The sequence below is a fragment of the Manis javanica genome, chromosome 10 (genome assembly GCF_040802235.1).
Source record: "Manis javanica isolate MJ-LG chromosome 10, MJ_LKY, whole genome shotgun sequence".
In the NCBI taxonomy this organism is placed as follows: domain Eukaryota; kingdom Metazoa; phylum Chordata; class Mammalia; order Pholidota; family Manidae; genus Manis; species Manis javanica.
In genome coordinates, this window is record NC_133165.1 from 2,204,654 (window position 1) to 2,232,062 (window position 27,409).

A 27,409-nucleotide genomic window follows, 5' to 3' on the forward strand; every position below is an offset into this window, starting at 1 on the left:
TTCAAGTAGATATTTTTTTAAGTTTTAAGTGTCACATCTAGTTAGCAGGGAAATCCAACTGTTGCTTCCCACAGGAAAAATTTTCCCCTAAGGGATCAGTGTACATCGGATTAGAATCTGCTTATAAACGGTGGCAGACTGTGTGGTAGGCTGTACGTGGACTGTGGTGGGACAGCAGCTGCCTCCCCGCCCAGCACATGCATTCCCTGCAGAAGGGTGGCCTCCAGGTCCTCAACCCGCGAGCCTGGTTTGCTCTTGCAACTTGCTTTACCAAGAGCGTGGCAGCAGGGAGGCGCTGCATACAGCTTATTAAGGCTGGACCTTAAGGGCCTTGTGGGTTCCAACTTCTTTCCCTTGAAACGTTGCTCTGAGACTGCCGTGCCCTGAAGAAGCCCAGGCTGGAAGACTGAGGGACAGGTCTCTCCTTCCTCGCCTTCCCGGCTGTCCCAGCACCCAGCCAACCTGCCAGCTGAGCGGGCCCACTTAGGGCCCGCAGAGGAGCTGCCCAGCCAACCCACAGTAAGGAGAAATGAATCGCTAACTGAAGCACTAAATTTTGGGTCGTTTTTCAGATAAAAGTAGAAACTGATACCCGTATCATTTAGGGTGAGGATTTATAATCTAAACAATCTTTTTATAAAGGAAATTAAGAGGGGGAAAAAAAGAAAAATAAGGAGAGTGAAAAATTAAGTGACAAACACATAACACTGCTAATGTTATATACATCAAGTTTAATTTAAATTTTAAAATGCAATGTCCAGTTCAAGATAGAGGACAGGGCTCCTTATTAAGGATCCAAATATCCGTGTATGGATTTGAAATTATGTGCAATTTTTGTATACAAAGCATCTTCCCCTGGGAAGACTCTCTTTCCCAGCAGATTCTGACTATTCTCTAGAATATTCGTGCACACAGCACAGGCCAGTGGGAATGGGGCACCTGGGGGTCCTCTGGGGTGGCATTAAGTAATTTTCCAAACTAAGCCTTCTTTTTCATGCAACCATTAAAACTGATGAGGGCTTTACAATAAAATCTATTAAGCAAAGAAAGCAAGAAACAATTATTCACAACTATAGTTACAACTGTATAAGAGCATATACACAAAGGCTAGAAGGGGGTATGTAAATCAAACTGTTTTCGGATTGGTGGTATGATGGGTAATTCCCACTTTCCACACCATTTCCCAAAGTTTCTTAAGGTTGTTAGAGGAGAAAGGCCAGGTAATAACTAAAGTATCAATGTCACATTTGAACATTGCGTTTTCAAGCCAGTACATCTCTCCTGGTCACCACCACCTCCCCACCAGGCTACAAGCCTACCTTATCTATGGGATCCTGAGCCCTATCTCCATCGTGCCCAATAACCAAGACTTGTCAATCACTGCAGGAGGATGGTTTGCTCAAAGTGCCCATCCAAAAATGAGGCTTTCTTGAATTACACCCAATGCTATTTCATGTTATGTCACTTTGTTTCCACTAAATTTGTCCATATTTCCCAAGAAAATGAAATAAGGAGTGTAAATTATGAGACTAGAACACAACCTGTGGTAGCAGTAGGGACACCTCCAAATAACTGTTTCAAGTCTTCTCTAAAAAACAACCAGGCTACTGCCACATGTATCTTACTCAATTCACGTAACAAGACTTTCAGGAGCTACAAAACAATTTGATTACAAACCAGAGGATTGAAAAGAATAAAGGAACAATGTGTTTTTAACATAAATTCTGAGAGCAAACACAGGACAGTGTGCTCAAACAGCAGCTAACTTCAGACTCAACTACTTCCACCTTGACGTCTCATTAAGATACATTCTGAATCCCTGATGTGGTGCAGTTCAGTTAAATCATTGCATTCAAAGAGAATACTGCATACGGGCTGATGAGGATGAACCAGAGATCTGAAAAAGACATTGGATTTACTTCATATGTTGTGCTCAAGCAGTTCTGGAAGTGAGAAAATCATTTGTAGCAGTGGTTAACAGTTCATTTACCCTGCCCTAAAGGGGTACATAATTGATACATAGCAGTTATTCTGAAATCCTATGAGAAATCAGTTGTTTAAAACTTAAGCTAGAGGAAATAAATGCCACTGGAGTCACATTTTAGGTTATGATGCCTGAGTAAAACGTCATTTCAACAAAAAGCTTAATGGCATCCTAACAACCTGTGCCTGGTTTACGGACAGTAAGAGATCACCGACTGACAGTTCTCGGCACTCCGGGGATCAGCCCCCAAGGGCTGCTGGCTACTGTATCCTGATGGTTGTCACTGTTTTTAATGGGCACAAGACAGCATTCTAAGGTTTAGCTCCTCTTTGTTTATCACAGATTATCACAACCTAACGTTGGTCATGTGCAAGTCCAGGGAGCAACTAAAATCCAGTGGCAAGTAAGCATATACTCTAGGGGTAACACAGGTCTGCAAACTTTGGTGAATTTTCAAAACCTTTAAAGGATTGCAAAAAAGATGGATCTTTGTCTCAGCTGCCTGTTGCCAACATTAGTGCTGGTCTACCGCACAAAAGGAGTGATACTCTGTGGGAAAAGAACTGCCAGGCAGAAAATGTAAAGAGAAAATCTCCCCAGAAGAAAGCGAATTTTCCAGAAATTAAAGAATCACAGAAGACCTAAAATGAATGATGCCTGATGGGCAAAGCTTATACTGTTTCCTCACTTGGGATGAGAAGAGAGACTTGGAAAAGCTTACACTGCAACTGCCAACTCACTAAGGGTTGCTCTGGGCAGCCAGCTTCATGCGGTGCAGAACCAGCGTCAATCTGCCCAAACCACTTCCAGGAAAACCCAGCCACTCTGCGTCACCGTACCTGAGCCAGCTCCTTAACGCGCTTCTCCAGGGGTGCAGGCAGGCCTTCGGGGAAGGAAGAGGGCTGCCTGAATTCCTGATCCAGTCCCACCCCAAGGGAATCGCTTTCATCGTCCACATCACGGAAGGGGCTTCCTTCTGGAGACTCACTGAGCAGCTGCTCCAAGTCCAAATCAGTGAGCGAGTCCATGGCAGTGGCCGCCTGGAGCAAGTCGTTGTCAGAAGCAGAGCCGAAGAGAGAGAGCAAGGGGTCAGAGGCGCCCTCCAATTCCCGCAGGCCCTGAGCTTCCGCCGCCAAGACCGCTGCAGGCTGATGCTCTTCGTCCCTCTTTCTATGAGCCTCCTTCTCCTTCTGAAATTTCTTCAGCATCTCTTTAACGCTCAAAGCCCCGGAATATTTCTTTTTCTTCTTCTCCTTATTGGCATTGAGGGCCGTGAAGCTGCAAGCAAAGAGGGATTGGTTACTAAGGCCCTAGTGCACCTCAAAAGGGAAATTCACGAGGGACTGCCCTGCCCCCAGCGCCACGGGCTCCGGGGGGCTCTGGGAACCTCCGTCCCAGGTCCACCCCGGCACTCCTCCCTCCTCTCGGCGTATGACGCTCCTTCTTGCTGGGACCAAAGCTTGAGATTTAATACAGGTTAGCAAAAGAGTGTCACAAAACGCTACATATCCAATGGGTTTTAAAAACCACTGCCAGGCTGAAGTAAAAGGAGGGACAAGAAAAATATTTAAAGGGAGAAAGCAGGAGCGGCCGAGAGCAGCAGCAACTCGGAGGGCAGCTGGGGTGAGACCGGGTGAGGCAGAGAAAGCGGGAGAAGAGGAGACGAAGGGGAAGAGCAGAGACAGAGAACCGGGGCAGAGGGGGGTGCCCAAGAGCCCCCGGAACACCAGCAGTCACAGCGGCAGACGGCTGCCGGCACGGACAGTGGCACAGAGAACTCTGGAGGCCTGACACACACATGACGGTGCTGACTCTGCCCACAGTGGCACCACGGAGGCGCAAGGGGGACCGAAAGCCAGGCCCTGCTGCCTCTCCTGAAGCTGTGAGGAAGCGGGTGAGTCAGCTCCCAGGTGTCCTGCCCTAACAGTTTAGATTTTATCCTAGCAAAGAAGCTGCTGCCTCTCACCCGGCTTTGGAAAACTTGGACTTTTTCGATTTCTTCTCCTTGTCATAAGTGTCATCTTTTTTCTTCTTCTTTATCTTCTCACCACCTTCCTTCAACTTCCGCTTCTGAGAAGTAAAGACAAGGCACAGTTACACAGCCCCCTAACTCAGGGAGCAGGTGCGCTGCCCGGCAGGGACACACATCCCGAGGGCCGTCAGCTCCTGCACGGACACAGCTTTCAGGCCGCCCTCAGCAGATCGCGCCGCATTCCCACCGACGCGGTCTCCGGAAGCGCCCTGGGCAAGAGGCCCTGCGGCCTGCAGCCTTTCTGGTTCCAATGAGCTGCAGGCGGGCCCTGCCTCTCATTCCAAACACACAGGCAGTGGTAAGTAGATTTCAGAATAAACGTATCTTAAGGCTACTTGCTTTCGTTGGAGTGGCAGCCCTGGGAACTGAAGTCCTCCACATGTCCACAGAGGAGACACGGCAGGGCTGGTGCGAACGCCCACACCAGACACCCCCACTGTGCTCGGCCCTGTCCTGAGGCCACCTCCAGAAAGGAATCCCCACGGAGCCCGCTGGGACACAGGCACGGGCACGACGACCAAGACCTCCAGGTCCACGGCCCCAGCAGGGCACAGGGCGGGGAGAGAGCAGCCCATCCTGGCCCTGCCACACCTCCCGCCAACCTCCTGAGCCGCCCTGAGCGGGCAGTGAGCTGGCAAGTCCCCTACTGACCCCACGCGGCCACGTGAGAAAGCGCTCTGAGAGCCAAATGCAAGCATCGTTCTAACCTTTGGGGATTTTTTCTTCTTTTCTTTAATGAAGTCATCCTCAGATTCTGATGCCTGTCTAAACTGCAGGGTTCCCGAGTTAATGTAAAATCCTCCATACTTCGTAGTCAAAGAAGCGGGCACAAGCTCATCATACTGAAGGGGGAAGAATAAAGGTCAGCCCCAAGACTGGTGCAGCAGCCCGAAGGCGCCCCGGGGATCCCGACAGAGCAGGAATGGCTGTGTTCCCCTGCCACGTTTCAGACAGCAGGCTAAGGCGTGCTTCTGGTCAGTCACAGAAGTCCAGGCCAGAAGGGTCTGGACAGATACGGTCGTCATTTCCAGTGAAGGAACCAGTGCCCTGGTCAGGGGTGTCCCTTGCTCTCCAGAAGCTTCCCTCCGGTGGAAGGCACGCCCATTCCGACCCCACCCGCCGCCTCCGGGCCGCCATCAGGTAGGAGCGAGGCTGAGGCGGCTCCCAGACGGGGCATTCCCGCGGAGTACCTACCGCCTCGGAGTTATCGATGAAGGAATCCGATTCATCATAACCATACCCCATATCAATCAGGTCCTGTATTCGGTCTTTTCTACGTTTCTTCCCACCCTGTAATTTAAAAGAGATCATATGCTTTTTTTCTACCTATGGTAAGAACACAAAATAACCAATCTACTCTCTCAACAAATTTTTAAGTTTAAGGTCACAGCTCTTTTTATTACAGAAAATTGTCTTAAACTCCGTAAATACGCAAAATAACCGATCTAGCCTCTCAACAAATACCACAAAAGTCTAATGTCACAGCTTTTTTAATACACAGAATTACGTCTTGAACTCATTACCTAGTGACTAAGGGCTGTACAGCACAGGAACAGTCACCCACACACCCCAAAACCTCCTTCCCTGCAGACTTTCTAAAATAGAACAGATTTCTACCTGCATAAAGTGGCCTGAGACAGAGAAGGAACTAAATGGATTCATATGTTTGTATCAGAACATTTATTCCAAAGATAAATTCTTGGGGTAAAAGGCCCTTCTTTTTCATTCATCCATTTAGCTCTACACACTAGTTCCTGCCACATGCATTTTCTGTACCTTAATGTATTTGTTCGATAACTGCATTCTGTTCTCTCTAAGCTCTATGCTTGTTTCGATGATAACTGACTAAAAAAACGTGGAAATAATCTGGAAACCTCTCCTACCCAGTGATGTTGTATTGTTGCCCAAGATAGAAATCTTACGTATTTTTCTTCAAATTTCCGGGCAAGGGCCTCCACTTTATGCCTTTCCTTTTCTTCATCATTGAAAGGATCCGAGATATCTTTCTTCTGTGAAGAAATGATTCCACAAAAATAAGTCACAAAAAAATTTCACAATACTATTCACAGCACCTTCACTGACTACTCAACACCTATAAGCTCCATAATAAAACAACTTTTTCAGAAGAGCCAAGATAGAACACATGCTGCCACCCATCAGTGTTTACCTTAGCATTTAAGAAAGTAAAATTTCCATTCATGTAATTCAACACAACTTGACGACATGCCCGCAGTCGCCCACCATACCACTGTCCTGCAGGGCTCCAAATAAGACAAAGGCCTTCGGTCAGGAATACACAGCCTGGGCAGAACAGTGTTTCAACAGAGTTGGTTTCCTCTGTAACCAGGAAAAGCTGTTTCATACATTTAAAAACACTATTCTGAGAAGGGGCTCACAGGCTCCACCAGACTTTCCAAGCAGCCAATTGCTCAAGGAGGCTAAGAACCCGCTGAGCTTAGGCAAGTTCTGGGGCGCTGTTCTGCCTTACTGGTTGGAAGAGTGGCATGAACTGGCACTTCTCTCGGCACCACCAGAAGTCAAACCCAGGTCCGTGGCATTCCCTTTCCTTAGAGGCTGATCTCAAAGGATCGGTAGTCTCTTCTTTTCTCCCAACTTCAACATTCATTCCAAATATTTTTGTAGTTTTCCAAAGATTATTTCTACTCCATCAACTTTCTCTTGCATTTTTCTTATCAAGTAAATTTTCCAGAGCTGGATTTCAAGCTTTTTTGGCAAGGAATGTTCATCAGAGACGCCTGTACTATGTACGTTTAAGACTTTAGAGTAGGTCAAAACACTAAAGATTAGATGCTTGTTTGAAAACAGGACTCTTATCCACCTCCTACCGTAATGCAGAACAGGGTATCATAGGACATGCATACAATCTAAGTGCCGCAAATGGGTAACCTTCAAAGTGCGTGCTAATTTTTTATAATGATCACATATAACTTAAGCAGTTAAAATAATTTTAAGAAATCCCACCAATCTAGAACTTTGTTGGATTCAATGTGTACTCCTTCATGTCTTACAAACAGTTGTCATCTAATAACTACTATTTCCTGAATGTATGAAGGTTCAGCTCTCTCCAAACACAGCATCCGGGATGTAAGCTCTCCTCTGTCCAAGCCCTCAAGGGCCTGTATTTGTATCAGATTTAAACAATTGCCACTCCTGTTACCTGTGTTGGTATAATTCCAAAATATCTGTAAGATTGAAAGTTTTGAAAGTTCCTCTGAGGCTGGGACAGCCAGATTCCCCTCTATCTTTACACAGTCTTCGGTGTCGAACACAGTGCCTTCACATTATAAGAAATATATGCTAAATGAATTACTACATGAATGTGTCACATTACATTGTACTTTGAACACTGCAGAGGGGACGCAACCATTCAGGAGTTCTGACTCTGAAGGTCAGGAGTGAGTCCTCTGAAACTGGATCCAAAATTCTCTGCATATGCCCATGCATTTTTCTGCATTTGGACCCCCCCACAAAAAAGGTGAAATCAGAGCACTGGAGTTCTAATTTCGTTTGATCTACTGATTTGGTTTGGGCCCATATATACATACTTTAACCAATCCCTGTTATTTTCTCTTTCTTTTAAGGAAGAAGATCCTATTCCTACTTTGGAAAAGGGATTGTGAATGGCTTTGAAATTATTTTTTCTCATCCTGCTCACTGGCCCTTATGTAACAGGTTGACCCCTGGCACAGGTTTATTGGCTTCCATTCAGCCAATCAGATCTTAATCAAGGAAACACATTTTTATCTGAGCAAAGACAAATGGGTAATTCCTCTAACCAAAGCTGCTCACCCCAAACAGCAAAATGGTAAGTCAGACTGAAGGAGCGCCGGCCATCACACCTCCATGACCGCAGTCCCCCCTCAGGACCCTGGGAGCTGAGAGCTCAACTAACCCCCATCTTATCAGGAGCCACTCCAGAGACAAAAAGGCTGCAGGGGTGGGACCTTACTAACCCTCCCCTCAGAGCCTCACTCGGCTCACAGCCATACAGTAGATGCTTATGCACTTCCCCTGATCTCTGTTCATACTGTATGGGTCCATCTGTATAACATAAAAATGCACAGACTGAATCTAAGCTGTTAGAAATCAGGACAGTAGTCACGCGTGAGGGTCAGGGTAGCATTTTGGGAGGCAGGAAGAGAGTTTCTGCTGTCCTGGAAAATGCCCTTCTTTATAATCCAGATGCAGGTTACACAGGGGGGTTGAATTTGTGAAAATCCATCAAGCTGTGCATTTATCATACGTGCACTTTTCTTACATAACTCAGTACAAGTCTGTAAAAATTTTCTACCATATTATTAAGTTGCCAAAACATCAGTAATAGTTAAAACTGGTGATGGGCAGGTGGAGCTTATTATACTATTCTCTGCATGTTTGAAAAGTTCCATACTAAAAAGTAAAACAAATCTGCCAGTAAAATAAATACATCATTCAAAAAACATTTAGAAATCTGATTCTCAGAAGCCCTAAAGGCTACAACCCAATTCTAGCAAAAAATAAACACACACACACACACGCACACAAAACCCCCCAAAAAGAGGCTTCTAGCATTCCAGGTAAAGAAATTATCCAGAATATCACTGTTCAGAAGAGCTGAGCAGTCAGTGTCTTTTTTGTCTGCCCTTAAACTAAGTAGTGAGATTCCCTTGGAAAAGAAAAACCTCCAGCATGAAATTACAGTGTGGGATAGCCAGGGACTGGTCACATTTACACCTGACAAGTATAGCCTTGGTATAAAAAACTTCCATGTTTATTAATGTTAATTAGCTGTAATTCAAATCAGTCTGGTTGCACCCTATGTTTTCTCTAGCATAAAGCATGAGACTGGTTCTAGAAATAATTCTATCCTTTCATGCCATGAGCGAATCCAGCAATCCTTGGCATTACTTTGGGCTGAGTGCCTAGATCGTGGGGCAGCCAAAGCCTCTGGTCCTGCCCACCCCCCTGAAGTCCCACTTGTACACGCCACCCCGCGCATTAGGTCTGGGGCCACTGGGCGTGTACCTTGTCTCCAGGATGAAGGCTTTTCACCTTCCCTCGGATGTTCTTCACCAGCTCTGGGTAGAAAAACTCTGGGCAGCGCTTGTGATCCGGCTCAAAGAGGGTGAGTGTGATCCGAACGGCTGCTGCGGCCGGCTCAGCGTCTTGATGCTCTTCTGCTCCCCCAGCCTCCTCTTTCCGGGATTTCTTCAAAAATGCAGGATTCAGAGAACCTGGCAGGGAGGTAAACTGGACCCTGTGGGGCTCCGACATGGCTGCCAGCAAGTCTTAGCGGGTGTCACTGCATGGCTTCTGTTAACATTGAAAAGAAGGGCCAGGTTAAACCAAGGTGACAAAAATAATTTTTTCCATTTAGTTATAATATAGATTTAAATTTAAAAGGATTTCATCAAGAAATATCATTTTAATTACCATTTACTTTTTTTCTGCTTACATACTATTCATCTTAAATATAAATTTTTTGTATTAAAATCATCCCAAATCCTGTCACGCAGAGCTAGAGTTCAGCATACTTTCCTCCAGTCTGTTTTTCTATGTGTAGGTACTAGATCCCTGACAGCAGAGAATCCATGCTGACAGAGCTTTGAGAATTCCTCAAAACTGCAAAGACCACTAGAGAATATTTTCATTCCATTTAACCAGGACTATTTTTTTTTTCTGGCTGAGAACAATCTCTTTCTTAAGACCTCAATGTCTGTATTTTCATGATCAACAATTTGTTTTCATTTAGGGCCAATCTTCACAATGACAGTTTTCATAAGCTCACAGAAGGCACTGCCTATCCTGGGATAAGTAAAAACCAGTGTCTCAGGAGGACTGTGGCTACGTTCATTTCCTAACACACCAGTCTCTCACCACACAAACTTGGGCTTTGGCTGGATGAAATTATCATATGCCAAAGACCTTCAAAGCTGCTTGGGATGGTCAGAATAGACTGTGAACCCCAAAAAATTCCAAGGGTTTATAGAACATAATTAAGCAAATATATACTATACATATTTTTGTGTCCTAATTTTTGTGTATAATTTTATGTCCTGCTTTTTTAAACTCACATTCAGGTATAAACAAACTTTCTACAATGACAGATATGTAAGGTTATTCATTCCAGCCTTATTTGTATAGAGAAAATGATAGAAGCAACATAAATGTAAAGCATTAAGGCTATCATTGAAAAATGTGGCTTTGTTGATCTGTAAGGGCTTTTGACATACTACAGATACATAATGCCTGTCATACCTCTTACAAGTACTTTTTCCTGTTTTGTTTACTGTTTAATTTTGCTTAAAGTGAGGTATGATGAAAGAAATTTAAACTTATTTTTCATGTTGAACTCTTGAACGCAAGTTGGATTTACTGTAAGGTGGAAGGTGAGGTTCTAACTTGGCTTCTTCCCAGCATCAATCACCAAATAACCTGTCTTCTCCTGATTTGGCCTCTATCAGACAGTAACATCTTAGATACCTTAAGGTCTATTTCTGAAATCCATCCTGTTATACTAGTATCTAGAGAGTCTTCAACCAGTACCATAACTGTTTTGGAATTTTTTATAGTATATTTTAATATCCTGAATTAAAAGTTCCTCTTTATTATTTTTCTTTTAAGAATACTTGGCTACCAAAATAAAACTAATTAAAAAAATTTTTTTATCTCCACACACAAAAAAAGAAAGAATACTTGGCTATCCCAGCCAGTTTATTATTTCCAATCAATTTTAGAATAATTTTGACAAGTTCCCCCCAAAAAGCCCACTTCATTTTGATTATAAACGAATTATAAATGGAACCAATTCAGATTTACATATATCATATACTTTCATATATATATATGTGTGTGTGTGTGTGTATTCTTTTTATGATGAGCAAAAATGGTGATTTATAAGACCATACAGATCAGGGCGTAAAATATCTAACAATGAAGAGTTAAAATAATTCCAATTAGGCTGCAAAGTAATTAGCAGCAAAACTGATTGGTAGTGTAAAAGACCACCATTGAAGTTAAGATGTTAAAATTCCTCTAAAAGATATTTTCAGGGCCACCAGACCACTTGGGATGCACTGGGTTGTGACGGATTTCCTCCTGAAAAGCTGAAGGCTTAGAGATCCCCCACTGATAAGGGCGGGCAAAGTCTCACTACAAGGAGGGAATCTGTAAATTAACCTCTGGGATGCAGAAGATCATCTAGGAAGCCGCAAACAGATCCCTCCCTGTCCCTGTCCAGGAAGTAATTTTTAAAATGTAACCTTATCTTGGTCCAAATTCTAGACATTGTAACTTCAATCCACCTAGATGGTAAAACTGCTTCTCTTAAGTTGTGTAAGTGATTTTGCATGCCTGAGATGTTACAGAAATAAGACTAGAGAATAAAGTAAATCAAACTTATAGATAAATTAGATTTGGGTTAACTTCTATAATAATTACTGATGTTTGTTAAGTCATTTGAAATATTTAAGAGAATCAGACATACTAATGACACTAGACTTACGATTTTAATTTGAAATGCTTAAGAAAATACAAGTTTGAAAATGTGCATTTAAAAGAACCTTACATTTACACATTTATTAAATTTACAAAAGTCCTTGGAAAGATTTTACTATTAGGTTTATAAGGTCACAGTTTTAGAAGTTTGAAGTATTTGAGAGGATAAGCATATAAATCTTTAAACATGGTTTAAAACACTTAAGGAAATTTAACTTTATTGTTTAGGGGAATTTAATCTGTTAAATTGGCACCTTAATTGAAGCTTTGTCAAAGATTAAGTAGTTTTATTTTTATACAATTAGATTTGTACAGAAAACAAAATTCTGTAAAACTTAAAAGGCTTCAGAAAAGCTGAGAATTTAAATACTCAACTTTAATGTGTTGAACATCATTCTAAGTAAAAGCACAGTATATACACACACACACAAAAATCCCTCTTAAAAAACCTTAGCTGATGTTATCCAAGAAATGCTAGTCTCCTTTTATATCTCAGGTTATTCTCAGGAATTGTACACCTTTTGTTATACATCCTTTGTACATTGTATTTTCAAACTGCTTACGGGTGAAACAGAAAAGCTGAATTTTGTATGCTGCTTTCATAATTAGTGTCATTTATTTTAATGGTTTTCTCTTAAAAAAATTTTTTTTTAAATAGGCTGTCCTATCATCCAGAGATATGAGGAATCTTTCTCCTTTCTCCTTTCATGTCTTATTGCATTGGCTACAACATCCAAGATAATATTAGACAATACAGTCTTTGACATGTTCCTGACTCAAAGGGATAAATATCTCTAGGCCCACTGTGATGTTGATACAAGATACATTTTATCAAGTCATTAAAATATCCCTCGATTCCTCAAAAATTAGTTTTAAAATTAGCAACGTGTTTAATTTTATGAAAACATTTCTGGAATCTTAAACATGCTTTAAATTACCGGCTTGTCTTTAAAACAAAACAGTACATAACAGTCCCTGAAAGTAATTCCAGGTACTTTAGGGACACTGAGCTCCAAAGACAAGCCAGAATGCAGACGAGCCAATTCGCTAAAACAAAACAAACAAACGCTAACAACTAAAGTCTGCGTGACCAAACGCCTGCGGGAGATGCGTGTGGACCCGCCAACTTGTCAAGCAGACAGTAACTCAAGTCTAAGTTAGGTCAACGTTTAGACTCCTTGGGGTTCACAACTGTGATTGGGACCTTTAAAAATATTTTGTTTCCAACCTGGGATGCTGAAGTTTGGGTGGGCGCTGTGTGCTGAACTGCTGTCAAGGGTTCCCCAATCAAAGGTTTAGTTTTAAGGTACTGAAGCTACGCGGGGCAACTGCCTTCCTGTCGTCACAACAGCCTGCGCCCAACTTCTCTAAAAGTGTCAAACTACAACAAGGCTTAGGCGAGAGCCCGGTCCCGACAGACACGCACCTTTGTCCCCAGCGCGACGCAGGCTACGGCCCCGCGGGCCGCGCTCGTCCCCCCGCGGCCGTCCTCATGCCGGCCCGGGAGCCCAGGCTGTCGCGCTGCTAACGGCCGGTCCCCGCGCTCTGCCTCCCGGCGGGCGGCCGGCCTGCGCCGAGGCCCATGGCCGGGTCCCCGCGCGCCCGGGGGAGCCTCGTCGGCCGTGCCGCCGCGCTGGCGCTGAAGGAAGCGGAGAGACGCCGGTTCCGCGTCGTTTGAGCAACTGGGGACCTCTGGGCGGGCTGCACTGGCGCCCCGGGAGAACTTGCAGCGCGTGCTCGGAGCCGCTCCCCGGCCGCCGGCCGTTAGAAAGCGGACTCCGAAGCCCGGCGGCCCGTGCGTCGCACCCCGGGCGCCGTCACGCAGAGCCCGCCTGGCACGGGCCCCGGGCGAAGGCTGACTTCCAGGCCGCGCCGAGGTCCGTCAGGGTAGCTCCGACGCGGCAAAGCGGCTGGCCGAGGGATCCGCGGGGACTAACGGCCGTAACGGAAGTGCCAGCGAGCGAGGGCGAGGGAGGGGCTGGAGGTCGGGGTCCGGGTGCGGGGCGGGCCGCAGGGCCGGCTCTCGCACGCAGCTCGGCCGGCCGCACTGTCGCCGATGCCGCCAGAGCTCTGGGGCGCTTCGTTGTCACGAGCCGGAGGGAGGGGGAACGAACCGGAGACCAGGAGCTCCGGTGCGCGGAGACCGCGGTGCCCGGGTCACGTGTCGCTGAGTCCGCCAATGAGCCCTGGCGGACGCGGTGACGACAGAGTAGCGGCGTGGCCGGTGACAGCCGCCCCCGTCACGTGACCGGGCGGCTCCAATGGGCGGCGCCGGGGAGACCTAATGTTCCCGGCGGCCCGTGCGTCGGCGGTGGTTGGGTGGTAAGATGGCGGCTGTGAGTCTGCGGCTCGGCGATTTGGTGTGGTGAGTACGGACGGCCGGGGCCAAGAGAGTTGCGCGGGGGAGCTGTTCTCTTAGGCGCGGGGTTTGCGGCCAGACCGAGAGTTGCCTTTCTCTGCGCTCCAGGCCCTGGAGAAAAGGCGAGACGAGGTGCCGGCGCTGGGAGCAACGCCGGGCCGAAGGGCCAGTGTGGCCCCGGGGGACTGAGGTCGCGGGTGGCCACGGAGAGCCGGGCTTCGCGCGCCGAGGCGGCCCGGGGGAGGCTGCGCTCCGCACTTGCACGCCGGCGGCCACCGAGAAGCGAGTTCCTGGCACCGGGCACCTCCCGCGTACGCCGGGTCCTCGGGGTCCTCCTGAGGCTCCTCGGAAACGGGGAGAGCAGGGTAGCCCTCGGGGCGCTCGTCCCGGCAAGCTCGTCAAAACCAGCGTTGCGATGGAACCGACTGTGCGGGCGGCCAGCCGCCTGGGTTTTCGAAACCAGACTGCCGGCCCTTCCCCGCGCAGAAGTGGAGGGGGGACTTCTCCTTTACAACCGAAGGCTTGGCAGTCATGTGTGCCTTCTGTGTACCGCTCGTGGTCTACTTCTGTGTCCCAGACAACTGACTGTCGCCGCCTCCCTCGAGCTGCGTAGCCCGGTTCTCGACCCAGAGGAAGGCTACGTTAGCGTTTGTCAAAGCCGGGCTGTTCTCCTGGTGAATTAAACCAGACTTTGTAGGGGGAAGTCTGTGTTTACAGAGCAAACTTTACTCCCACACCCCCCCGTCACAGGGAGTCTGTGGACAAGTGACTCTTGGCGGTTTTGTTGTTTTGTATTGCACACACCTTACACACATACGTATATCATTTTGCATTCCGTTTCTAAGGAGTTTGGGCCTTTTGGGCCCAGGGGTGGAAGCCAGATTAAGAACTCCAGTTTGCCAGCTCTTGTTCTCGCACTTAAGGATGTAAGTGGGAGATTTAGGTAAATAAATCGCTTGTTGAATGGGTTGAAGGAAATGGCCTGGCTTTTCCAAGGCAAATGCTGACTCTCTGTATTTTCTTTAGGGGAAAACTAGGCCGGTATCCTCCTTGGCCAGGAAAGGTGAGTGTCTTGCTACTGAAGGAAGACATCTGAAGTTGTGTTTGAAGACGTGGAGAATGTAAGATGCATTTGCCTCAATTTTTAGCATTGAGTTAAATTGGGCTTATTTAAATTACACTCAGAATTTTTTTTCTCTAGTATCAGTTTGTTTAGAAAAAGCAATATAATACAAACTAGGTCATTTAATCTGTAGCAAATGCTTATTTCTTGAACCAAATATACTTTTGGTGAAGTCCTTTAGTCCTGGAAATCAGTTCTAATTTGAACTGAGCTTTACACTTAATTTTAACAAAAGGAAAAGAAAATAAATTCTCCAGGAAGAGAGCTAAATGTAGGTTAGTAAAAAGTCAAAGTATTTTTGTTCCAACTAAGTTTAAATCTTTCCATGTTACCATATGTGCTGCTCCAGTGCATCTTCGCAAATGTTGGCACTCCAAATTTTGCATGAGGCAATCCATAATAGCTTTCCAAATGTTCTGTTTTTATATTCTTGCAAAGAGCCCAGGCAATGTCTGAAGACTGTCTCTTTATAATACAGCATTTCCAGTTGTCCTCCTTTATCCCTGTTACCTATCTCAATTCTCCCTGCATAGATGTGTTTTTAAGGGTATCCTCTGCATTTCTTCATGACAGGGTCACATTGGAGGGGCATGACATTGGTCTTAGTGTTAAATGCTTTTCTTAAAACAGGGCCACTGCAATAAAGAAGATACTGTATCTACTGAACTCTGTGTTAAATACTAGTTGTATGGAACTTGTAGAATATTTGCTCATTGCCATGCATTCTCAGTAAAAAAAAGTCTCAGAAGCCCTGGGTGCTCTTGAGACATAGTCCTTTTGGTTTTTTGGTTTTTTTCCCCCCAACTTAGAACTGTGGAAAAAAACTTTTTTTTCCTTTTTACTCCCCAGATTGTTAATCCACCCAAGGACTTGAAGAAACCACGTGGGAAGAAATGCTTCTTTGTGAAGTTTTTTGGAACAGAAGATCAGTGAGTAGCGCTCACCAAGTCTCACTTTCTGTCTGGACATTGCTGGGTCTGAGATGCTTTGAGAGTATTTAGGAACCTTAGTTCATTACTGCAGTCTCTGGAAATAACATATCATCCTGGCTTCAAACCCGAAGAAAAGGTGCTATTCTTCTTTCATAAACTGTCCTGGGGTTAATAACCATGTCCAGTCAGGTGGGACTAGGATTCAACACCTGCTAAATATGAAAACCATGGCAAGATAGTTTCGCACATCCCTTTACTCAACCCCACAGGCAGTTCTTTTTATAAGGGCCATATTTGGTTCTCTTCTGATTGCTCTTTATCATTGTGGCTCATGCATGAGGTACACAGTGAAAACTGTGATCTTAAGGGTCTTAAATTGTTTAATCCTGTTCTTTTTTGTAAAACTAACTATAATCTAACAGTAAAGCTTTTTAACTAATTCTGTCCTAGAGTTGAAACCATGGCTCTTAATTTGAGATTCTTTGATAGGTTATATAACTTATAGTGAGGTGATGAATGTGTATTTACTTGAGTTTCTAGTGATTTGTTAAGCTTTCTCATCATTACATCAGTTTAATTACTTGGGTCCAGCCAGATGGTTTGATTTCTTTTAGTTGTTGTATTTTATGATTCTTATAGGAAAATGTAGCTTTGGGTTTGAAAACTATCTGATTTTTCTAATTTATTACTAGTGGTTAAAAAATATGTTTCTACAAGTAGTATTCCATAGCAAAATCTCTCATGGTGTTCTTCACTCATTCGGGAGTTTTTATACGTTGATTGCTCATCCTGGTTTAGAGTTTGCGTGTCATGTCTACCTTCACCATACAGGCACACCAGTATACACAGCCCCAGTTCTGTGACAGACCCACCTAGTAGCCTTTGATAGCATTATTCTGAGGGAGTCATGGCTCAGAGCTGTGAGAGCCAGGTACACTCTGGAAGAGGGAATGTTCTAGTTATGTCACGATTTCCCAAGAAAGGCTGACCTGGTGCATAAAACAAATGCTCCTAGTGCAGCCACACTCCACATTGCTGCCACCAAAGGGAACTTCCAAGAAGGCAACTGTTACAGTCCCTGCCTTCCCGGAACTCAGGTGACAAGTCATAAACGCTTCAGGTGGGATTCAAAATCTGCAGAATGAGCGAGAGAAGTCATTATTAAAGGGTTCTAGAACAAGAGCTGTCAGTGAAGAGCAGCCAGTTCAAGAAGGCTGACAGAAGAGGTAGGATTTGAATCCACCTCTAGAGGATGAATAGAATTTGGATAGGCAGGAACAAGAAGGGCGTTTGAGGCAGTGGGGATACTGTGAACAACTGGGCATTAAGTAGGATGTATGGGCAGAAAGAGGCTCCCTGCCTGGGTTAAAGATCTGTGCTTGGAGATGGTTGGTCCATCTTGGTTAGCTAAACAAAGTACAGAAGTCTGAAACAAAAATTGGAATTCATAGAAAGTAGGGACTTAATCAGATTACAGGAAGCCTGAAAGCCATTATGTTCTTAAAATTAAAAGAAAAAAATGCCAGAAGAATTAATTGATCCTGCAGTATTATAAGTACTACAGATAGGACACAGAAAATTGAGGTAGAGTAAATCTCAGCACTGAACCAGGCAAACAGGTGAAGCCAAAGAAGAGGGTGCAAGTAGTGAACACAAAAGTAACCTGTTGGTGGTAGTGATGTGATTTCTAGCTGAAGTCTTTCCAGGGGATCCATAAGCAAGTAGACACAGCACAACCATTAGATACATTTAAACCTTTTAAACTCTCTTGAAAGAGTTCCACAAAAAAAACTATCTGACAGTTAAGGTGACACAGGACTAACATTTTTTTGTGGTGAGGTAGGTGACTTGCTGAAAGGAAACAAAGGGTCAGAATGTGTGGCGTTCATGGCGGGGAGAGGGGTACCTGGTGATCAGTGTTAAGGAGGTGCTATTTAATGCCTGCATATTTGAAGGTGAAATCTCTAGATTGTCGGGTAACACAGAATTACTTGAGGGGAAGAGTTCTGGGTTTGTTACCGTCCTAACGCGCATTCAGATACCAGTTCCACCTCTATGACTTGGTCAAGCTGTTTGCCCTTTCCAGACCTCGGTGCCCTCACCCATGTGTGGGGACAATGCTCCTTACCTCATAGACTTGAAAGAGAGGTATGGCACATTCACGGTGTGGTTTGGCATGCCATAGGTGCTCAGCAGACTCAGGTCAGGGTATAGCTCTACCACAAGAGAATAGAAAGGTGGTGAGCAGCAGATGCCTTTAAGGAAAGTGTGGAGCGGCATGGGCTCTGCGCCTGAGAGAGAATTTGTGTTTGGAAAGAAAGGTAAATGAGAATTGGAGTTTCATAAGGATGTCAGCTAGGTCCACTCTTTTGACTAAAAAGACTTTAAACACAAAACAATGCATTGTTCTTTTTTTTTTTTTTTTTGGTCTTTTTTTCTGATTTTTACATTGTTCCACCTTTATGTGGGAAACTATATTGTGCCTCACCAGGAGTGCTGTGTGCACTGCAGTCGATCCTCCCAAAGTGATCTGTGGAACTAGACAAGATCAGAAAAGGGACCAAGTCAGACAAAAGAGTAGGACTCTTTAATGTGAAAAAGCAAAAACTGAAAAAAGAGCACAGTCAGAATTAATGAACTAATAGCTTTAAGGAGATAAACACTGAGTTGTTCATAAACGGTCATTCATTTCAGCAAAGGGCACCACGAGTAGAGTTAATGTGTGGCCATGTTCAGGGCATATGTAAGAAGCACTATAAGAAACAGACAGCTAAGAGGACGTTTAGGCAGGAAATGCGAGTGGACTTTTAGGGATGAGAACCACTCTGTGAAGGGCAAAGCCATGAGTAGCTGTAGAAGCTGTACCTCACCTTAAACACTTGATGTCGGGGAGAGGGGCGTGTGCTCCTGGCACACCCTGGGGTGGAGGCTCTGAGGGTTACTGGGGCCTCTCCTTGCTGGGCAAGAAGTCAGGGAGGCTGTTCCTGGTTCCTGAAGAATGTAGGATTCAGTCAGAGATGTTCAGTTTCAGAATTGACATACTACTTATGGAAAAAATGTATATGATTTTCCTATACTAGCAAAAGGATCTTAATTAAAGAGTGACAAGGGTAGCCCTTAAGACAAGAAAAATGATGACTTCAACCATTTTGAAGAAACCCAATCTTTCTCTTGCCCTCTGTGGGCCAAAACATCTAACAATTTGTGTTGACATCGCATTGTTAGGAGGAGAGGACCAGACCTTCCTAAGCAGCCTCTCTTGTAAGGGAAGGACTTAGTAAGGTGACCGGATCTGGTTGGATTTGGCTGTCCCCGAGTCCGGGTGGCCACAGGGCAAGTTACCCATAGTCATTTCCTGTTTGATGGATATATGGAGGGAAAAAGAACTTCAGTGTAACTCTGCCAACTTCACCAGGTGACCACAGCCGAAGATTAAGTCTCAGGCACAAATAAGGGCCCACCTTGAACAGGTGGTTGCCCATCAGAGTAGACATTGAGTTCAGGGTCTAAAAGTCTGATCGGTGCGCACAGATGGCAGAGTGGAAGGGGTTTGTTTAGTTTGCGCATGCTCAAAAACCGGCAGACGCAAACCCGTTCAGAAAACGCTGTGCACAAACAGTGGGCAGGTCCCGAACGACTACCTCAGAGTTGCTATAGCAGTCTTTGCATCTGATCCTCGCAACAGCCTTTTCAGCAAAGGATGGAATGGTTGTTCAGGTTCTTACTTTTTAACAGATGTAGAAATTAAGAGACAGGAGATTTGTGGATTTCAGTGATTAGATATCCAGGATCCCAGCCTGAGGTATTTTTTATATCAAGCCAGATATAAAGTGGGACAGCTAGGTGTGAGGTGTCTGAGTGAATACTAAACTAACTTCTAGAAAAACCTGTGGCCTATAATTAGAAGCATGGCAGAGAAAACCATCTGAGCATCCTTTTCTCTGTTTACCTGGCACCTAATTGGCCCTCCTCCCCTCCATCCGGTACCACGTAGTGGTTGGAGAACTGGGCCGAGTGGATAGTGATGTCCACTGCTGCTGGAGTCTGGGCCGAGCCAGCAGCATCCCCCTTCCAGGCCCAGACGACAGCTCTCCTAGGGAGCGCCCAGTGGCTTCTCCTTTCCTAGGTGCCGGCAGCTCCTGTCCTGTGGGTGACTCCCTTCCTGGCTGAGGCAGTGACCCCAGGAGCAGGGGTCATGCACCAGAAATGACAGAGTCTGGCACAGAAAGAAGTGACTGGCCGTGTTGGCATAGGCAGTGCAGCTTGAAAGCCTCACCCAGCATTTGGGACAGTTTTCAAGATTTGAAACAAAAATCTTCTAAATTTATCTGTCTGGAAGTCTTTGTTGATGTCTGTAAGGTAATTGTGGCTTTAAATTTAACTGAGAAATTCTTAGTTATATTCTTTGTGGGTTTTTGGTTGTTGTTTTTTTTTTTGATTTGTGGTTTTGGGTATGTTGATTTCTGAATAGCTTAGACTTGGACCCGTAACACCTCAGTAATCCCCAGCCTCTCGCAATGGTTTAAAAGGAGGACAAGCACAGGAATCATTTACTAAGTACTGCTCACCAAAACCAGATGGAGAAGCAAGCCCACGTCTTGTGCCGCTGTCCTGTTCTCACCTTTGGACTGTGCATGTGCTTCCTCTCTCTCCACCCTGACTCCTGCCCGGGTCATCGTGTCTGTACAAAGTCTGAGACACATACGTGAGTGTTTTGAGGTTGTTGATAGACTGGCATCTTTTATATGATACCTACATGGCATGATTTTAATTTAAGGGGAAAGCAAGGCAGAATTAGCAGAAGTTTTTGAAAATGTAAGCTTTTTTAATTCATTTTGAGTGAAGTGTGTAACCTGAGGGTCGGGTAGTGGAAGGTTTGTATTTACAAATGAAAAGAATCTGCAGGAGGTATATCCAGATGCCAGGGTAAGTCTGCTGCCCTTGGCCGTGTTACAGGTACAGTTATTCAGGCAGCCAGACAGTAGCTCCCTGCCTGAGCAAACCTACAGAGAAGGGCGTCATGGGGCGGGGGTAGAGCGCTCCGGTGGTTAGAGCAGCCTGTGTTCTTCAGCAAAAGCCTTTGTTGTTAATTTGTTGTTTTTCAAAGTTGATACATGTTTATTGTCACCCCACCCCTAAAAAATCAGGCTATAAACTGTGAAACCGTGCAGCAGTTCCACTCATCCCTTGTCCCTAAGCCACCCAGTTCCGGGCCCACAGACATCCAGTTATACTAGTTTCTCATGGGGTGTCCCTCTGGAGATGCTTTGTGTGTGACCAAAAGGTTATATGCTACTTTTGCCTCGTTTTTGCACAAGTGGTAGTGTACTACACACTCTGCTCTGCATTTTGTTTTTTTTCCATTTTGCCAAATTTCTAAAGGGACCTTCCATTTCATTCTTGTAATGGCCTCACTGATTGCTAGGTAGTTTGTTTTCAGACGTTTACTTCTACAAACAATGTGTAATTAACTTCCTTGTACATAATAGTAAAGGTGCATACTTTAGACACAACTTGACTAAGTTGCTTTTTCTGACTTCCCAGCCTGCAGCAAATTGGGCAGAAAAGGTCCAGCTCCATCTAGGCATCGGGAAGATGATATGAGGAAATCAAATCACAAGTTACAGCTTGTATCAGGACAAGAAACAACAGTCACAAAAATACCAAACAGCAGCAACGACCACAAAAAGCTACTAAAGCTCACAGCATATAACCCAGAGGCCGCAATCCAGCCCCCCAGCGGAAGGCATGGTTTGCTCAGTGATTATTTATTGAGCACAAGCTGCGTGCCAAGCCCAGAGAATGGGGTGTTCCTGAAGCTCCAGCTGAAAAGCATACCCTCTTTAAGGAGTCAGAGGGTGTTGCGTGCGGCCTTTAGAGAAAAAATTGCCGTTCATCTGGCTGAAGTGATTTCAGTTTGGCTTGCTTTCAAGAGATAGCCCTCCTAGGGCTCTGGTGGGCTGGCTTTTTTTTTTTTTTTTTTTTTTACTATTTTTCTAAACAAACCCACAGGATGCTTCTCCAGCAAGAGATTGATTCCTTAAGTAGCTTAACATTTCTTATATTTACCTTCTCAAAGTTATATTTATACCTTTACTTCATTAAGCAAACCATTTTCACTTTTCAAAAATGGTCATAGAGGAAATTTTCATTGAGTACGTCAAATGTCAGTCTTCAGGATGATGAAATTTTGATTGTATTTTCTGGAAGAAATAAGTGATCCACTTAAAATGCTTCACCACAAGATGGACATGAATTTATTGGGGCTTCCTCCACAGATGTCCTTACCTTCCTACTCCTCGGAATCAGAGGTTAAGGTGGGGGTGGGAGAGGGCAGGGATAAGGATTCCACCATCGAGAGCAGCTCCATAGAAAAACCCTTGTCGGTCTTATGCTGGAGCTCGCAAACAGCTCGGCTTGTGACCTCAGAGGAAAAGAGGTCCGTCCAGGACTCCAGGGCTCGTACACTGCATCACTGATGCCTGTGTCATCTCCAAGCCGCCAGTTAAGATGGCAGCTTAACTTGCTTTTCAGGGCACGTCTGGCTTTGCATGTGATCGCTCTGTCCTTAAAAACCCTGTCAGTGCAAAAGGAGAGGCAAAAGGCCCAGCTCAGTGATGCCCTGCCAGGCAGTGTGGGGTCGAATTTTAATTCCTTTTTTTTCCTGCCTGTAGATTGGGCCCATTGGCTCTGTCATGTAAAAACTTCGAACTTGAAAATGAGTGGGTCACTAGAAAGGTGCCTGCTTGCCGTCCGGTCGCAGCGCTGTGCAGCAAGCCAGCATCTGAGTGCCCGCCATCGGGTGCACTCTGGTCCGGCTGAGCCGGCGGTGACGTGCCTAGGCCTCTTTTGCTGTTGTGTTCGCAGGCTGTTGTGTTTGTGCAGACTCGGTGTCACAACCATTAACAACATTCAAAGCATAGGTTGCTGTTGGTACCTCTATTTTTATGTGCACATATTAGCACTTTGACTATTATTAGTGGATGTTCTAATTTTCTCTGAAGGAGAGAACCCTAAGTCAGTGTGGTAGCTCGGTTTCTACATCCTTAATCTGACCCACTTTTTCTGAAGGTTGTACTAAGAAACCTATGTGTGTTACAGGGTAAAACATGTAAATTAACTGTTAATCTTGGCGAGGCTATATAGTTCTCTCCTTTGTACTGGGAAACTAAATGTCATTTTGGGGAAACTACAGAAAGCCAGCCTGGAATAGATTTGTTCAGGTCAGTATGGTAGGTCAGATATTCCAAATTGACAACTGGTAGCTTTTTTCACTTTGTGTTATTCATTAATGGTGGGAATTAAAAATTAAGTATCAGAAAAGTATGTTGTACTTTGATCACAAGCATAATCTTGTTTTTAAAGTCCTCCTTTTGTAACTGCTGCCCTCATTCCAAACCATGTGTCACGTGTTTTATGTGTTTTGGTAGCCATGGATACAATCATTTATGAACAAATATAGGCTCCATAGCTGTAAATATCTGTAAGAGTCACAGGTTTTAGATGGTGTGTTTCCTTAGCCCTCTCGCATAGCATCTCTGATTCTTAGTTAGTTGATGAGCCGTCCGTTTGGCTCCGGTTCTGGATGGGCAGTAATGCTGCTCTGGTTGATCGGCCTCCAGGTCTGCTCCCTGGGACCCATGTGGGAGATGGGGTAGCATGTCCAGGTTCCTCTGCCTGCTGCAGATGGCAGGGGGTGTGGCTCCACATGGAATGCTGGTGACCAAGGGTGGAAATAAATGGCCTGCAACACAGTGACTTCGTATAGAGGATGTTCTGGTTTTGTTTGTTGTTCTGCTTGTTTCAGGAAAACATACATTTAGGCCCAAGAGCATGTTTTGAAAAAATGGCAGACTTATTTCAAAGTCCTTTTAAAGCAAATGAATATTTGCATTGTGCTGCGGTGAAGCCTTTGGTACTTTCTGGCATAGGTGTGTGGGTCACCTCCCCCTCTGTGTGTGTTCCCTGCTAGTGCCTGGATCAAAGTGGAACAGCTAAAGCCATATCACGCACATAAGGAGGAAATGATCAAGATCAACAAGGGAAAACGGTTCCAGCAGGCCGTGGATGCCGTGGAGGAGTTCCTCAGGAGAGCCAAAGGGAAAGACCAGGTGAGAGGCTCCGATCCTCACTTTACGCCAGCACCAGACTGGCTGTTTTTGCATAGTAACAGATTTATGTCACCCAGACCTGAAACTCTCTTCTTATGAAATGTCAGCGGAGAGAGTGCTACTTCAGTTCTAAGGTATCAGCATTTTGCTAATCAGCTTGAAACTCCGTGCATGTGGCTGACCTTTCTGGAATATAATGTTTTTTGGAAAGTAACTTGGACCCAGGAGAAGTATCTCAGATTTGGGTGCAGCACAGGCATTTCGCCCTTTTGGAGTGCACAGATTAGGAGCACAGCTTCTGGAATACATCCACTGCCTGGGTGTCTGTCCTACTCCTTAACTTTGGGACTGTGGGCAAGTGACTCGGTTTTTTTTTTTTTTTTGTCTACATCCCCAGATATAAGTGGGGATGACAGCAGAGCACGTTTCATGGGACTGTCTATGAATAATTCACATAAAGCTCTTATCACATAAATGGTGGGGGGGGTGGCAGCTGTTGTGGCCATTACCATTATCACTATTAATACTTTCAGACGTCATCCCACAATTCTGCTGATGACAAGAATCGGCGTAATTCCAGTGAGGAGAGAAGTAGGCTGAGCCCAGGCGATGAGAAGCGCAAGCTTAGCGTGTCTGAAGGGAAGGCGAAGAAGAACATGGGAGAAGGAAAGAAGAGGGTGTCTTCAGGCTCTTCAGAGAGAGGCGCCAAGTCCCCTCTGAAAAGAGCCCAAGAGCAGAGTCCCCGGAAACGGGGTCGGCCCCCAAAGGATGAGAAGGTTTGTTTTATTTCTGTAGCTTCTGGAATACAGTGACTACCTTTTGTGTATGGCAGAGTTGAGCTCTGCACTATACTGCAGCTCACTGAGTGGACTTAAAGTCCTGTGCTAAGTATCACCCTGAAGAATCCTGCAGACCAGGGGAGGGCCACAGCCTGGATGCTCGGGAATGAAATAAGAACACGGCGCATAGGATCTCACAATCGACGAGGAGGGTCACGGCAGGAGAACAGGCCACAGGCCACCTGAGCTGGCATGTGAGGCTGGCACGGAAGGGCTTAGCAAGACAAAAGGGAGGAAATTCCGGAGACAGAGGGCATAGGCTGTGCAGGGCTCAGTGTTGATGTGGATATTTTCAGCACTGGTCGAGAACGGGAGGGACAGTGAGGAGAGAAAAGCAGGTAGTCCCTGGATTTTGGAGAGCCTCGAGGTCTGCTTAAGCAGTGTGATACTCTCATGAAGTTAGTCGGGGGCCGTGTAGGTATTAAAACCAGGGGTCGAGGTGGCAGTGTGCTCCAAGCTGTGTGTCAGTGATTGTGGAGGACAGAGAAGAAAGGCCAGTTAGAAGGCACAACCCAGGTGTGCAGACGTAAGGAGCTGTATGAAGCTGTACTGTAGCAGATACTAAAGGGAACTACGTGAGAGGCACTTCAGAGGAAGAGTTTGCAAGATTTGGCAACTGGTTACATAGAGGATGGATAAGGAAAGGGGAAGGGAAATGATTTCAGGTTTGTGCCTAGGGAAGTGGTGGTTCTTTGTTGAGAGCAGAAGAGTCAGGAGAAGAGCTGCTTACACGGCAAGAGGACCCCTCTGTTTCCAGTGTGATGGATTTGAGGTGACTCCTAGACATCCAGGGAGCCTGGAGCAACATTGGAATGGAAATGTAGGTTCAGGAGGCAGATGTGTAGAAAGGATGTTGGATCCATGAGAGCATGTGGGGCTTGTCTTTGGGGAAAGTAAGCAGGGAGAAGAGTGAAGGGTTCTGTTCTGCTTTGTTCGGGGTGGGGAGGCGTTGGACGAGCCTGCAAAATTAAGTAGCAATAACATGCCTCTCACCTGCTTCCAAGGGAGGAGAATTCAAGACAGAGAGAGAAGTCTGTCAAAACACAGGGGAAGATTGTTAGAACAAGATCAAGGGGGAGTGAGACCAGATGGCTGGTGGGAATAGATGGGTGATAAGGCGGTGATGAAACACTAGACATCAGATCAAAGCTTACAGATTCAGACACCAGCAAGGTAAATGGGTAGAAGGGGGGCCTCAGGTCCCACAGCCCTGACCTACCTCTTCGCTGAGCGCTTTGGGGGTGGCAACAGCTGGCAGCCTGGGGAGGTCATCCTCCATTCCCAGAGCTCGAGCCAACTTTGGCCCATCATCTGGTTTTTTTCAAAAGTAGCCAGAAATACAGATTTTTTTACATGGAATGTTCCAGTTTTACATGTTAGAGGCTAATTCACATTTTTAAAACACTTTTAGGTTCAAGGAAGCATCTCTGGGCTGGCTTCAGCCTTTGGGCTGCCACTGTGTGATCTCAGCACTAGAGAGATCCTTTTTGCTGTTAAATGACCTGAGACTGGAAGTAGGTAGGAGTGGCTGTCAGTGGGGACAGGCCTGGGTAACCGTGATCACAGGGAACTGCCAGCCAGAGGTGGAAAGGGTTTGGAAAACTCTAAGCTCTGGTGTGTGAAGAACTTCCCAGGGGGTATGATCTAATTTCATACAGTTGGATTGATTTCCTGGAGCTGCAGCCAAACCCAGGCTGTCAGGTCTGATAATATTTTCCAAATTCTTACTGTCTGGTGTATTAAGCTGCACTGACACCCGCTCTCTCACTGCATGAGTGGATGGATCTTGCCAACTCCTGGGCTGGCCCTGGAGAGAGACAACTTTTTAGATAAAGGGGAGTATACAGGAGAGGTTAAGAGGAAGGCCTTGAGTTTCAATCGTGTCTCCATGACTTGCTGTAGCTTTATGACCTTAGCCAACTACCTTGGCCTCAGTGTCTTCATCTGATCATGGGGAATAACAATAATTCCTGCCTCCTAGGTCTAGTTAGCATTAAAGGAGTAACATGGGCAGCTCCTAGACCAGTGGCTGCAGTACACCACATAGGAGATGCCTGCATGTGTTCTCTGCAGTGGGGTTCGTGCAGTGAGTGAGCAGCTGTCAGTGCAGCCCCAGGGGTGGCCGCGGCTCAGGACTCCTCTCACAAGCTCTTGGTGAAAATCATTTTGCCCTTGAGTCTGAATTATTAATTATAGAGTAGTAACATTTAATTTGCTGTTCTCAGAGCCACATCTCCATCCAAGAGCTCTGCCTGCTACTGACCTTTGGCAGGTCCTTTTAGAAGGTCTCCTTGCCTGGCCCAGCCTCTAGTAAGGGATTTGTCTGCAGCAAAGGAAGAAGTGTGGCTGGTTGTGCAGCGCAGAGGCAGCCATTTTAGTTCGGATCATTGATCTTCACCTTCAGGGATGCAAGGAATCTGTGCCTGGGCCTGGAATTTCAGTGCATCTTACAAGCTAATGTGTCCTGTGGTCTAAAGAGTGTATGTGTGGATAGAGTAATTGCCACTTGGCAGGTGAGCTCCTCTCTGAAAC

At 45.6% G+C, this 27,409-nt stretch overlaps 2 protein-coding genes across 9 annotated transcripts in view; one reads left to right on the forward strand and one right to left on the reverse strand.

The window, feature by feature from the left end:
- The window catches only part of UBN1 (ubinuclein 1), a 32,835-nt gene extending 19,177 nt beyond the window's left edge, over window positions 1-13,658 (reverse strand). Inside the window, exons 1-7 of the mRNA XM_037014838.2 lie at window positions 12,940-13,658; window positions 9,042-9,329; window positions 5,939-6,025; window positions 5,211-5,306; window positions 4,724-4,858; window positions 3,951-4,054; window positions 2,824-3,262 (exon numbers count right to left, since the gene is read on the reverse strand). Coding sequence (XP_036870733.2) covers window positions 2,824-3,262; window positions 3,951-4,054; window positions 4,724-4,858; window positions 5,211-5,306; window positions 5,939-6,025; window positions 9,042-9,290 — 1,110 coding nt within the window. The 5' untranslated portion in view covers window positions 9,291-9,329; window positions 12,940-13,658. The remainder of the gene's footprint in view (window positions 1-2,823; window positions 3,263-3,950; window positions 4,055-4,723; window positions 4,859-5,210; window positions 5,307-5,938; window positions 6,026-9,041; window positions 9,330-12,939) is intronic.
- Window positions 13,659-13,770: 112 nt separating this feature from the next.
- The window catches only part of GLYR1 (glyoxylate reductase 1 homolog), a 32,852-nt gene continuing 19,213 nt past the window's right edge, over window positions 13,771-27,409 (forward strand). For 3 of the 8 annotated variants that reach the window (XM_037014854.2, XM_073214532.1, XM_073214530.1), the window contains exons 1-5: window positions 13,776-13,878; window positions 14,899-14,935; window positions 15,845-15,924; window positions 23,900-24,038; window positions 24,572-24,814. In XM_037014854.2, coding sequence (XP_036870749.2) covers window positions 13,841-13,878; window positions 14,899-14,935; window positions 15,845-15,924; window positions 23,900-24,038; window positions 24,572-24,814 — 537 coding nt within the window. In that variant the 5' untranslated portion in view covers window positions 13,776-13,840. Of the gene's footprint in view, window positions 13,879-14,898; window positions 14,994-15,844; window positions 15,925-15,944; window positions 16,064-23,899; window positions 24,039-24,571; window positions 24,815-27,409 lie in introns of those variants that run through there. The other 5 variants (XM_073214531.1, XM_073214533.1, XM_037014846.2 and 2 more) reach the window with 4 other exon arrangements.